This window comes from Bison bison, unplaced genomic scaffold, assembly GCF_000754665.1.
Source record: "Bison bison bison isolate TAMUID 2011002044 unplaced genomic scaffold, Bison_UMD1.0 scf7180017864141, whole genome shotgun sequence".
Classification (NCBI taxonomy): Eukaryota; Metazoa; Chordata; class Mammalia; order Artiodactyla; family Bovidae; genus Bison; species Bison bison.
Window position 1 is genome coordinate 3,710,693 of NW_011494713.1, and position 11,858 is coordinate 3,722,550.

General features: G+C 51.7%; 2 protein-coding genes across 2 annotated transcripts in view; both read left to right on the forward strand.

Annotated features, from left to right (window-relative positions):
- The window catches only part of SIGMAR1 (sigma non-opioid intracellular receptor 1), a 2,867-nt gene extending 468 nt beyond the window's left edge, over positions 1-2,399 (forward strand). The window contains exons 2-4 of the mRNA XM_010840094.1: positions 35-235; positions 369-461; positions 1,363-2,399. Of these exons, the coding sequence (XP_010838396.1) occupies positions 35-235; positions 369-461; positions 1,363-1,589 (521 nt within the window). The 3' untranslated portion in view covers positions 1,590-2,399. The remainder of the gene's footprint in view (positions 1-34; positions 236-368; positions 462-1,362) is intronic.
- Positions 2,400-9,388: 6,989 nt separating this feature from the next.
- The window catches only part of ARID3C (AT rich interactive domain 3C (BRIGHT-like)), a 6,681-nt gene continuing 4,211 nt past the window's right edge, over positions 9,389-11,858 (forward strand). The window contains 2 exon segments of the mRNA XM_010840175.1: positions 9,389-9,715; positions 11,551-11,686. Of these exon segments, the coding sequence (XP_010838477.1) occupies positions 9,389-9,715; positions 11,551-11,686 (463 nt within the window).

Genomic DNA, 11,858 nt, shown 5'->3' on the forward strand with positions numbered 1-11,858 from the left:
GGCCCTGACTCTGTTGTTCCTCTACCCCCGCCAGGGCTGGACCACGAGCTGGCCTTCTCTCGGCTGATCGTGGAGCTGCGGCGGCTGCACCCGGGCCACGTGCTGCCCGACGAGGACCTGCAGTGGGTGTTCGTGAACGCGGGAGGCTGGATGGGCGCCATGTGCCTTCTGCACGCCTCCCTGTCCGAGTACGTGCTGCTCTTCGGCACCGCTCTGGGCTCTAGCGGCCACTCGGGTCAGTGCTGGCGGCGGGCCGAACTGGGAGACTGGGGCTGTACAAAGGCCCATGCCCTCCTTTCTGCCGTTTGGCCAAGCCGTAGGATGCTACGGATACCCTGGTATTCAGTGTCCATTTGATTGTTCCTCAGGGCGCTACTGGGCTGAGATCTCGGATACCATCATCTCTGGCACCTTCCACCAGTGGAGAGAGGGTACTACTAAAAGTGAGGTCTTCTACCCAGGTGGGTTGGGTGACTTTGTCAGAGAGGTGGGTCTTTTCATTCTTGGGTGCCTGTAGTTGGGGAAAGGAGCCATGCCATGGAAAAGGGGGTGCATTGAGGGGCCCTCCACCTCGTTCCTTTGCCCTCCAGGTAAGCCACAGGTGGTTGGTGAGGCAGTGTTGAGGGTTTCTGTGACTTTTCCCCTGTCCAAGTGGAAACATAACTTCCTGTTAACCATGTCTGGTTTTTAATCATCCAGTATTCCCAGCAGTTACTGGAGTCAGTTGGGTAATCAAAAATGCTGTCATGCCCCAAAGACAAGGCAGACAGTTTTTTTGTATAATGAAGCGTTTGGACTGCTAAGTAACTTTGGTGTTGAATGTTACAAGCATGCCAGGCATGGGATTTCCCTGACAGTCCAGTGGTTATGACTGCACTCCCAGTGTAGGGGGGCACGGGTCAGATCCCTAGTCGGGGAACTAAGATCCTGCATACTGCACAGCACAGCAAAAAAAAAAAAGTGTGGCAGACATTGTAATTGAATAGCTACATTTCTCAGAAAGCCTAGCAAGTTTCATATTCATCTCACCCTATCTAATAGGCCCAGCCCAAGTTTAGCTAAACTTCTTCTTGACATGAGTGAGGCTTGGGAATGCAGACTTCCATGGCTCCCAGACAGTGGTGCGGGGCCAAGTGAGACTTCCCCACTAGAGGACATGAGCCAGGTGATGCCACAAAGGAAAGTTCAGGAGTGGCCACCTTAGCCCCTTACCCAACCAAACCATTGAGGTAAAGCTTTTCCTTTCCTGAAGCTGCCTGTCCATTCCCTACCCCTAGAGAGCCTATAGGCCAGGGGTGAGGGTGGCCGTGGAAGGGAAGGGCAGGGCCCCGCTCCTCATGTGGTTGCTCCCTGTCCCACCAGGGGAGACAGTGGTGCACGGGCCTGGTGAGGCAACGGCTGTGGAGTGGGGGCCAAACACATGGATGGTGGAGTATGGCCGGGGTGTCATCCCCTCTACCCTGGGCTTCGCACTGGCTGACACTGTCTTCAGCACCCAGGACTTCCTCACCCTCTTCTACACTCTTCGAGCCTATGCCCGGGGCCTCCGGCTGGAACTCACCACCTACCTCTTCGGCCAGGACGCCTGACCAGCCAGGCCTGAAGGAGGACCTGTGGATGGACAGGAGCGGGCAGGCCCGCACACATCCACTTGCTGGAGCCCATGTGAACAGACAAGAACATACCACATGCAGATACTGAGTTCCTGATGTATGAGCAGGGACATACATGCTTATACAACCAAACATAGAGAGTCATGGAAACACATGAGACACACATTCAGATACTGAATCTGTGTGTACGGCAGCATTCACACCCATCCAGAGAGGGAGCCCCACATGTACCAAGGGAGCCAGTCATGTTCCAACACACATCCCACAAGATTAACTCAGGCCTCTCCAGAACCTCTCTGCCCCTAGTCAGAGCTCTGGAGTTAGGGATGGGGGTGGCTATTTCAAACTGCCTGGGTCTGACCCTTCAGCCCAGCAGCCATTGATTAGGGGGGATGGGGGAGAAGAGGGGCTGCCTTTGGAGGCTCCCTTCACCTGCAGCTATGATTCCCTTCCCCTTCATTTCCCATCCTCACCATATGCCTTACCCCTTTTTGTTCCCCTGCTATGCAAGTACCTTCATGGTCTGTCCCCTACCCTCTGGAGAACCAGGAGAATGGAAAATGCTGAGGTCACACCTCCCTCCAGGGTATGATGGGGAAGCTGGCCTCAGCCCAGGGCCCACTGCTGGGACTAGTACCTGGACAGGTGGGCCCAGGTTCAAGGGGCCGTCGATGGCCTAGAGAAAGCCTTTTCTGCGCACACACCCATCACAGCTTCTGGACACTGCCCTTGCTGCATTCTCTGTCCATCTGTCTATCTCTGTTAATAAAGACCTATTGAACAATTTCATTTCTTTTTGTGTCTGAGCAGCAGGAAAACCTCTAACTCCTGGAGGCCTCAAGAAGGTCTCTCCCTCACTGTGTGATTCAGTTTATGACAGCGGCTTTTTACTCAATACTTCAGTGTTCCCAGGAATCACCCGCAGGCTCATTGACTCTATAGATTATTATGCCCAATCCCCAGAGATCAGTTCTGGGTTGAGGCCTTGAGATCAGCATGTTTAATAAGTTTCTCTCCACCAAGGTTGAATGCCACAGTTCAAGAAATTCAAGGCTAACTGAGGTGTGTGTCTTCCTCTTGGTGTCTTGGTCTTCCCTCTGCTAGTGCTGTTCTGGGAACAGTCCTGGGATTCCTACTCTGAATGATCACTGGGTGGCAGTGTGCAGCCACTTTTGAGCTGTAAGGCAGCGTCATTCTCCATCTGCTTTGTACTAGGTTTCCAGGGTAGCATGTTCACCTCCACCCAGAGCAAGAGTTCTCCTCTCCAGTCTGCTTTTTCCAGGACCCCTTACTTCAGTGGAGGCTCCCAGGAGTGGGCAGCAGGCACACTGTCTGGTGATGTCTGAGGTAGTGAGGGCTGGGACTAGGGTGAGATCAGAGAGGTGTCTGAAGTGAACACTCCCACAGGCCCTGCACTTGCCTCACCCTCCTACCTTGCTCTGAGGTTAAGCAAGGCTCATGCCTCATTTCTTAGCACTCTAATATATTTAAAATGGAAGAAACATGGTTATAAAAAAAGTCTTATTCTAAAAATTTGACATTCTAATGAACAAAAATACAAAAGACTACATATATAACCATTGAGAACATCAAAAGTCTAAATTGGTCACACACAATGCATGTGAGGCCCAGGCAAGGTGGCCTCCTGAGAGTCCACCACCACTGTGTCAGCCACACCAGGCCCTGGCTGCAGCCTCTCCGTTTGGTCACAGGTTGCAAAGTCAAGCCTCAGAATTTCTCTCACCCTGAAACCCACCTTTGCCTCTAGGCTTAGAGCCCACATCTATTAGGGACGCCCCAGCTCCCTGTGTCATTTCTTTCACATAGGACTAAGCTCCGAGGCTCCTCCCCATCTCTGCTGCTAAGTCCAGTGGTTATTTCTTCTCTTAACTTAACACAATCTTAAAACGTTCATGTCGCTTAGAGGACACTACTCTTCCTTCTTTGCCTCCTTTGCTAGATCTAGCTTATTTCCTCAACCTCTGACTTCCCAGGTCTATACTGCTCTGAGGTGATTGCAACCATTTCATGACTTTAAATACCATCTAAGGAATCCCCTAGCAATCCAGTGGTTAGGACTTGAGGCTTCCACTGCTGGGGTCTGGGTTCAATCCCAGGTCAGGAAACAGATCCCACAAGCCACACGGGACAACTATAAATAAGTACTACCTATATGTCTATATACCAGTTATACTGAGATACAATTGATATGCAACGTTTTATTTTAAGGTATACAATGTAATAATTTGATATATGTCTATATTATGAAATGATTACCACAAGTTAACATTCATCACCACACAGTCATAATTTTTTTCTTTTGATGAGAGGTTTCAAGATCTACTCTCTTAGCAACTTTCAAATATGCCATATAATATTGTTGACTATAGTCAGTATGCTGTACATTACATCCCCAGGACTTATTGATCTTATAACTGGAAGTTTACCTTTTGACAACTCTCATTTCTCCCCTGCCCCCACATTACCCCTGACCTCTGGCAACCACCAATCTGTTCTCTGTTTCTATGAGTTCAGTTTTTTGGGTTTTTTAGAGTCCACATTTAAGTGAGAATGTATACCATTTGTCTTTATCTGATTATTTCATTTCACATAATACTCTCAAGAATGAATGGATAAAAAAAAAAAGAATGAATGGATAAAGAAAATGTGGTATATATCTACAAGGAATATTATTCAGCCATGAAAAATAAGGAAACCCTGCCATTTGCAACAGTGGTTGGAACTTGAGGACCATCTATGTGTCTTGATGCATCCTTTTTGGTCTCCTCTGAGCTCCAGATTCAGATAGTTGATTACTTTCATCTCCACTTGACCTCTTCACTTGGTCATCTAATTGGCATCTCAAAATGTTCAACACAAACTGATTTCTCTCCCAATCCTGCCCCTCCTGCAGTCTTTATGGCCTCAGTTAAGAGCAGCTCCACTTACCCAGGTGCTTTGGCCAAACACCTTGGAGTCATCTTGGATACCTTTCATTCTCTCACATTCTACATTCAAGACATCAACAGATCCTGTCAGATTTATCTTCAAAACATATTCAGCATCTTACCACTCCTTGCCACCTCCACTGCTACCACCCTGGTACAAGCCATCATCACCTCTCGTCTGGATGACTGCAATGGCCTCCTAACTGAGCCTCACACTTACATCCATTGTGGAAGGTCAGAGCCAGACTCAACAACCAGAGTCAGACTTTCACTCTTTGCTCAGCCATTTCCCATGGCTTCCCATCTCATCCAGTCCTTTCACTGCCTCCAAGAACTTACTCCAAGATCCATGTTACCTCTGACCAAACATCCAACTGGTCACCTTGGCCACTGTGTTCTAGACCAGTGGCCTTGCTTTTCTTCCAACACATCAAACTTCCACTTCAGGATATTTACACCTGCTGTTCTGACTGCAAGGCTCTTCCCTACGTATCTGGATGGCCTTTCCTCCCCTCCTTCAATTCCTGCTCAGTGAGTCCTTCCCTTAACATTGGGTAATATCAGCCCTTCTGTGTTGGTTTTCAAATAGCAAATTTTTTATACTCTTCCTTTTAAGAAGTGAAGCCTAATTCCCTTCCCCTTAAGTGTAGGCTGGACTTAGTTATGTACTTTTAACAAATAATATATGGCAGAAGTGACAGTGTGTGACTTCTAAAACTAGGTTATAAAAAGCTCTCTTCCCTCTAGTTACTCTCTCTGGGGGAAACCAGCTGCCAGGTTGGGAGGACACTCGACATGAGGTCCTCTCCTATGGAGCAGCCCAGCTGGGGAGAACAGCCTCTTGCCAACAGCCATGTGAGCAAAGTGGATCCTCCAGTCCCAGCCAAACCTTCAAATCACTGCAGCCAACATCTTGACTACAACCTCATGAAAGACAGTCAGCACCCCTCAGCTAAGCCACTCTCGAATTCCTGATCCACAAATTGTGAAAAAATAAATGCTGTTTCAAGCTGCTAAGTTTGAATGTAATTTGTTGCACAGTAATAGGTAACTCCTGGAAAATCCCATGGACAGAGGAGCCTGGTAGGCTGCAGTCCATGGGGTCGAGAAGAGTCGGATACAACTGAGCAACTTCACTTTCACTTTTCACTTTCGTGCACTGGAGTAGGAAATGGCAACCCACTCCAGTGTTCTTGCCTGGAGACTCCGAGGGAGGGGGGAGCCTGGTGGGCTACTGTCCATTGGGTCGCACAGAGTCGGACACTGAAGCGACTTAGCAGCAGCAGCAGCAGCAATAGGTAACAAATACACTATTCCCTTTCTATTCCCTCAACCCAGATTTATTTTTCTCCATTTTGCTTATTATACACACTATATATTTCTCCCACTGGAATTATTCCATTATAATAGGGACTTTGCTATATTTACTCCTGTGTCCAACAGTGCCTCACATAAAGTAGGTGCTCCATAAGTATGTGTTGGATGAATGGAGATCTAGATCTGTCTGTCTGTGTGAGGTACAGGCTCAGAGGGGGCTATATATGGGTATAAGATGCCTTTCTTCTTCACAGACAGAGAGAGAGAAAGAGAAACCAGGTTCCAGTCAGCTTATTCCTTCTCCTCTGCCCTTCCCCGTTGTGCCTTCCTAACCTAGACCCAAAGGTGAATTTACTATGCTTCTTTTTTAAAAAAATAATTTTATTTATTTTTGGCTGTGTGTGGTCTTTGTTGGTGCACAGGCTTTTCTCTAGTGGCGGGCTGGGATTACTCTAGTTGTTGTGGGCTGGGATTACTCTCTAGTTGTTGTGCGAGGGCGTCTCATTGCAGTGGCTTCTCTTGTTGCGTAGCACAAGCTTTGGGCACTCGGGCTTCAGTATTTGTGGCACACGGACTCATGAATTGTGGCTCCCAGGCTCTAGAGCACAGGCTCAATAGTTGTGGTGTGGCATGTGGGATCTTCCCGGATCAGTGATCGAACCGTGTCTCCTGCAACAGCAGACATATTCTTTACCACTGAGCCACAAGGGAAGCCCCACTATTCTTGAAGCCCCACTTGATTCTTTTCCTTGGGGAGTAGCGTCCCAGTCCCTTATCCCTCTCCATCCCCTCCAAAGCAATCTCCAAACCATCAGAACTGGAATTCTCTCAAGCCAGTTCCTACCTTTCCAATAGGAACCTTACCTTTATCCCTCTCCGGGCACCTCCTCTCCTCTGAACAGCCTGGGAAGTTAGAGGGTGGGGAGGGAGGCAGGCAAGCTGAGCACAGGAATTACCTTGGAGGTGGGGCAGCAGAGGGGCTTGACTCTGCCCTAGGAGAACTTACACCACACAAAGCCGTGGGGGAAGGGGGCTTCGGATTTGAAAGTGGTGGGATCACCAAGGCTTCTTGGTGGAGGTGGTGTCTGACTGGCTGTCCGATCTGAAATCTGAGCATGTGGGCACTGGAGTGATCCAAGGGTATGAGCAGGACTGAGTCTTACTGTGACCAGGGGTGGGCTAAAAGAGAATAAGGACTTCGTGCCATAGCAGGAAATGAGCTGGGGACAGGGTGGAGGCTGGAGCCAGGGAGAGTACAGGGGTGTTACCCATCACAAGATCCTGGTAAGAAGAGTTGGTGGTCCAGGCCAGGGCAACCTGAGAGGAACAGACTGATTGGGAGAGGGTGGAGGAAGAAGAAGAAGGTAAAACTCACCCCCGAATTTCTGCCTCCTAGAGGAATCTTGGCCCTGGCACCAGTGTACCTCAGTGAGTATGAATGACGTCAGGTGCCGAGTGCTGCGTTTGACACAGCAGAGTTTCACAACCATGCCAGCTATCACTCCTACAGAGGCATGATGTTCACTCACGCACTTGGCATCACCTCTGGGTGACCCTCGGTGCTTTTAGTAGGTCGGATTTCCTTGGGCATAGGAAGAAACTGTGGAATGTATGAGGGTGCTTAAGAGTGGGGTCCAGGCTGCTAAGGAATGGCATCTCCTCATCTGGAGGATAACCAGGGGTTGAGGTGAGCCTGGAGCAGTTGGAGATAGTTATGCAAACATGGGTAGAGGGTGTCTGGAAAAATGGGCAAAATCTGATCACCACTGAAATTCGTGAGGAGTGCCAGAGGCTCATTATTCTAGTCACTTTTCTTGGGAATATGTTGACATTTTCCATAATAGAACGTCAAAAGACCTAAATGGGGTGTAGCTTTGTACCTGCAGGTGGTATGTGTGCCCTGATGTTGGTGTGCAATCAGCTCAGAGACCTCTGAGTGTGTGAGTGCAGAAGCGAGTTCACCATGTGCGAGTATGGTGCAAGCTGCAGCGTGCCTGCAGTTGGGGCCAGCACCTAAGCAGGGCAAGGGGAAGTTTCTGCTCTGTCCAGGCCCTGCACCGTCACCCCAGAACCCTGCAGTGATTCCCCTCCTGATCACAGCCAGTCTAGGCATTGGCGCCACAGCATCCTTGTAGTCAAGTGTGTGAGACACGGCGGCTGTGTGCCTTGAACTCGGGACAGGGTGCGTTGGTGTGTGAACACGAATGTTGGTGTTTGGATGCCGGGCACGGAGGACTGGTGTGGGGCCCCTACCCCGGACGTGTGCGGCCAGGGAAGGACCCCGGACCGGAGTTCAGTGATGGGGAACGCCTCACTCTCCTTTGCACGATCCCTAGCAGCTCTCCAGCGCCCTCTCCTCCCCGAATCTGGCTGTATGGAGGGTGGGAGACACCTGTTGGGGGGCTGGAAGCCGCAGAGCTCCCCCACCTCCCGGGGCCTCCCCCTGCCTCCCCGCCCGCCCTGCCCCGCTCGGGTCCCGCCCTCGCGGCCGCCGCCAGCAGAGCAGCGAGTGAGCGCACGGAGGCCGGAGGGGCGCGCGGCGGCAGGAGCGCACGGCAAGGGACCCTGCGCAGGGAACCGAGCCGCGACAGGGGCCGCCCGAGAGGCGGGCTGAACGGAGGGAGCGCCGTGGAGACTACGGGAGCAGCGGGCCGCGCCAGGCTGGTGAGTGTGGCAGCTGGGAGCCAGGGAGCGGGCGAGGAGACCCCGGCGTCCCCGGGCCCTTCCCGGGGTCTGTCCCGGGGATCCTCTGTTCCCGCTCCTCCTCGGTTCTAGTCCTCAGCCTCTCTGCCCCGTCTCCGTCTTCTCCCCTGTCTCTGCCCTCCTGCCTATTAACTGTTTTGCCCTATCTCTGTCTAATGTCTTTCTTCTGTCTCTGTCTCCTGCTGCGTCGGTCTTCTCTGGTCCCTCTCGACCCTGGTCTTACTATTTGTCTGCCTCTGTCTCTCTGTGACTCTCCCTGGACAGCCTGTCACTCAGGTCTTTGATTTTTTTCTCTTGCTCCTCTATCTCCTACCTTCCCAGTCTCTCTCTCTGATGTCTCTATTAATCTCATCTCTCCCCATCTCTGTCTCTGCCTGCTATCTCTGCCTCTCTCCACCTTGGTCCCTCTCAGTCTCTTGTCTCTCCCCATCTCTCGGTCCCATCTCCATTTCTATCCTCACATCTCCCTGTCATTCTCTCTCTCCCCTCCATTTCTCTCCGTTTCTTGGTCCTTGTCACCCTCTTTGATCTGCTCAGTCTCTACCTGTGCTCTGTCAATGTCCGTTTCTGTCTCTCTGGGCCCGGTCCCTGCCTCTCCTGCTCTTTTTACCTCTCGGTGGATTTCTGAGAAAGCGATCTTTCTGACTTTTTCCTCATGCCCCCCCTGGTGCTTCCCTGAATCCATGACCACCTCCCCTTGGTTGGATCCAACGCCCATCATTCCCTTCCCCACAGGCAGCCCTTTCCTCAGGGACCCGCCTGGTGCCAGCCCCTCCACCCGTGGGGGGACTGCGCCTGGAAGCTGTCATGGAAGCCCTGCAGAGACAGCAGGCAGCCAGGCTGGCCCAGGGGGTGGGGCCATTGGCCCCTCCACACCCACCACCACCACCACCACCAGCACCACCAGGGCCTTCCTTTCCTGGATCCCACACCCTGGAGGCCCCTGAGAAGGGGTTGGGGGAGGTTGGAGCTGAGGAAGAAGAGGATGGCCAAGATGAGGAGGAAGAAGAAGCTGGGGCAGAAGATGAGGCAGCCGAGGAGAGCCGGCCAGGGACCCGGGGCAGCAGCTCACCTTCCAGCCAGCCCCCTGGACCTCATCCCCACGAGTGGACCTACGAGGAGCAGTTCAAGCAGGTAGGACCCTCTCAATGTCAGGCCCTCCCCCTCCCTACTTTTTGGGCAAAACAGAGCAAGGGGATTAATAGCACACCCACCCCCACTGTGCTCTGCAGGATGGAAGGACAGAGATAGAGACCTGGAGAGAGACAGTGGGGAGACAGGGAGAGACAGTGACAGGGAGGGAGAGACAGACATGCCGAGAGACAGAAAGAAGGTGCACACCACGAGGTGCAGGAGACACCCAGAAAAATGGAGGCCGACAGACTGAAGGCACTTGTTGTTGAGGCTGGAAGGGCAAGTGGGAGGGGTGTAGGAATCTTCAAAAATTCTGAGGGAGGGGAATCTGGGAACTGGGGATTCCAGTGCCAGCACTATGCCACCTTCTCCACATCAAGTCACAAGGTCAAAGTCCAGGGACCAGTTGGGGTGTCCTGGGAGGCCTACCTCCATCTTTAAAAGTGGAGTGGAGGTTGCCACTCCTTTGGCAAGCTGATATCCACCTTATCTCTTTCTTGTCCCCTTCTCCCCATCCAAATCCTCTTTCTGGCCTGAGTCCTATGGGGTGACAGTTGCCAGCCCATGATGACCACTACAGTCACAGTGGGACTGAAGGGCCCCTGGGCAGCTGGGAATGACAGGGCCTTCCTCACAGGGCCTTAATTTGAGGCTCTTCATCCCCTGGGAACCCATCTGGATGTTATTCTAAGGCACTACTCTAGGCTGTCATTAGAAGGTGTTATGCAGGGCACTGATTCTAGGTGTGCTATTCTGGTGGTGTTACTCATAGGGTGTTGGTTTGGGGTATTTTGCCGAAGTGTTAATCTGTGGTTAGACTCTGTGGCTTTTGTGTAAAACTTGGACTGTTTATCAGGGTTCTGTTACTCTGGAGATGTGGCTCTAGTGACTATTTCTCCTAGGTGTAATTCAGAGGCTTATTACTTGGAAAGCATGCGTGTTATCTGCAGGTATCCATTTAAGACTTAGGGCTCAGTTCTTGTGGGAGTGTAGAGCTAAAGGTGCATCTCTGGGCTTTGTTACTCATGGGTATTTTTTTACTCTGAGAGTTCCTATTGGGGGATGGAGTGTTACCTGTCGGTGTTTCTCAGGGATTGTTACTTGGGTAAAAGACACTGTTACCTTAGGGATTGTCCCTCCTTGGGGTATTTGAGAGCTGATACTGGAAGTAGGTGACTGAGAAGGGGTGGGAGGATCCCTGGCCTTTCAAGTCCTCACCCTACAGGTCTTGGGTGGTCCAGAGCCATTGGCTCTGTGGCAGCTTCTGAAGTAGAGGAAACTGGTCCTGGAAGGAGATCAGACCAGAATGTGGGCTGAGAGGCCCTAGGTTTCAATCCAGCTTTCCTGAGCATCCATCCTGCCAGAGGGATGGGTTAGAGGCCTCTCCGCCCCTCATCCCCAGTCCTGGCACACAGACGTGTGAGCGGCAAGAAACCCTAGCACAAATGAATGAGTGACTCAGCCATATCTGTCAATTTCCTCAATGTAGAACATAGCACCAGCCTGACTTCCTCCCTGGGGCTCTGGAAGGCAGGCAGAACCTCTGCAGCTTTCTCTTCCCTTACTCCCCAGGTGGGTGGTGTTAACTGCCCAGGGCACAGCACTACTAGCCAGTAGAGGGTGTCTGTATGTATGGGGGTGGGGTGGGGGCGGAAAAAGTGTCCCTACCTGCCCCCAGGGCAAAGAGCTCAATGCTCTCTCAGGAAGTCTATGTTTCAGAACCACCTTGCCCCTTCAGCTGGGGTCCTTTATCCAGGGGTTCGAGTTGAAGGGGGTCCCAGTGCGGGGGGGGGTGGTGGATACAGAGCTGGAAAGTGACCTCAGTTTTTCCCCAGCTGTACGAGCTCGATGCAGACCCCAAGAGGAAAGAATTTCTGGATGACCTGTTTAGCTTCATGCAGAAGAGGGGTGAGTGGGTTGATATAAGGGAGGGACCCTCACGAACCAGGTTCAAGGAAGGGAAACCCCAGGGTTTAGTCCTCAGTTTGGGTCCTCTTTGCAGAGATCTGGGCTTGGAAGCACCTATCCTTTGGGTCCTCAATAGCGTCTTTAACCTCTGACCCTGCGCCCCTTCTCCACCCAGGGATTAATTAGCGGGCAGCCCGCTGGCAGGTTAATGAGTGTGGGATCAATTGGGAGGGTG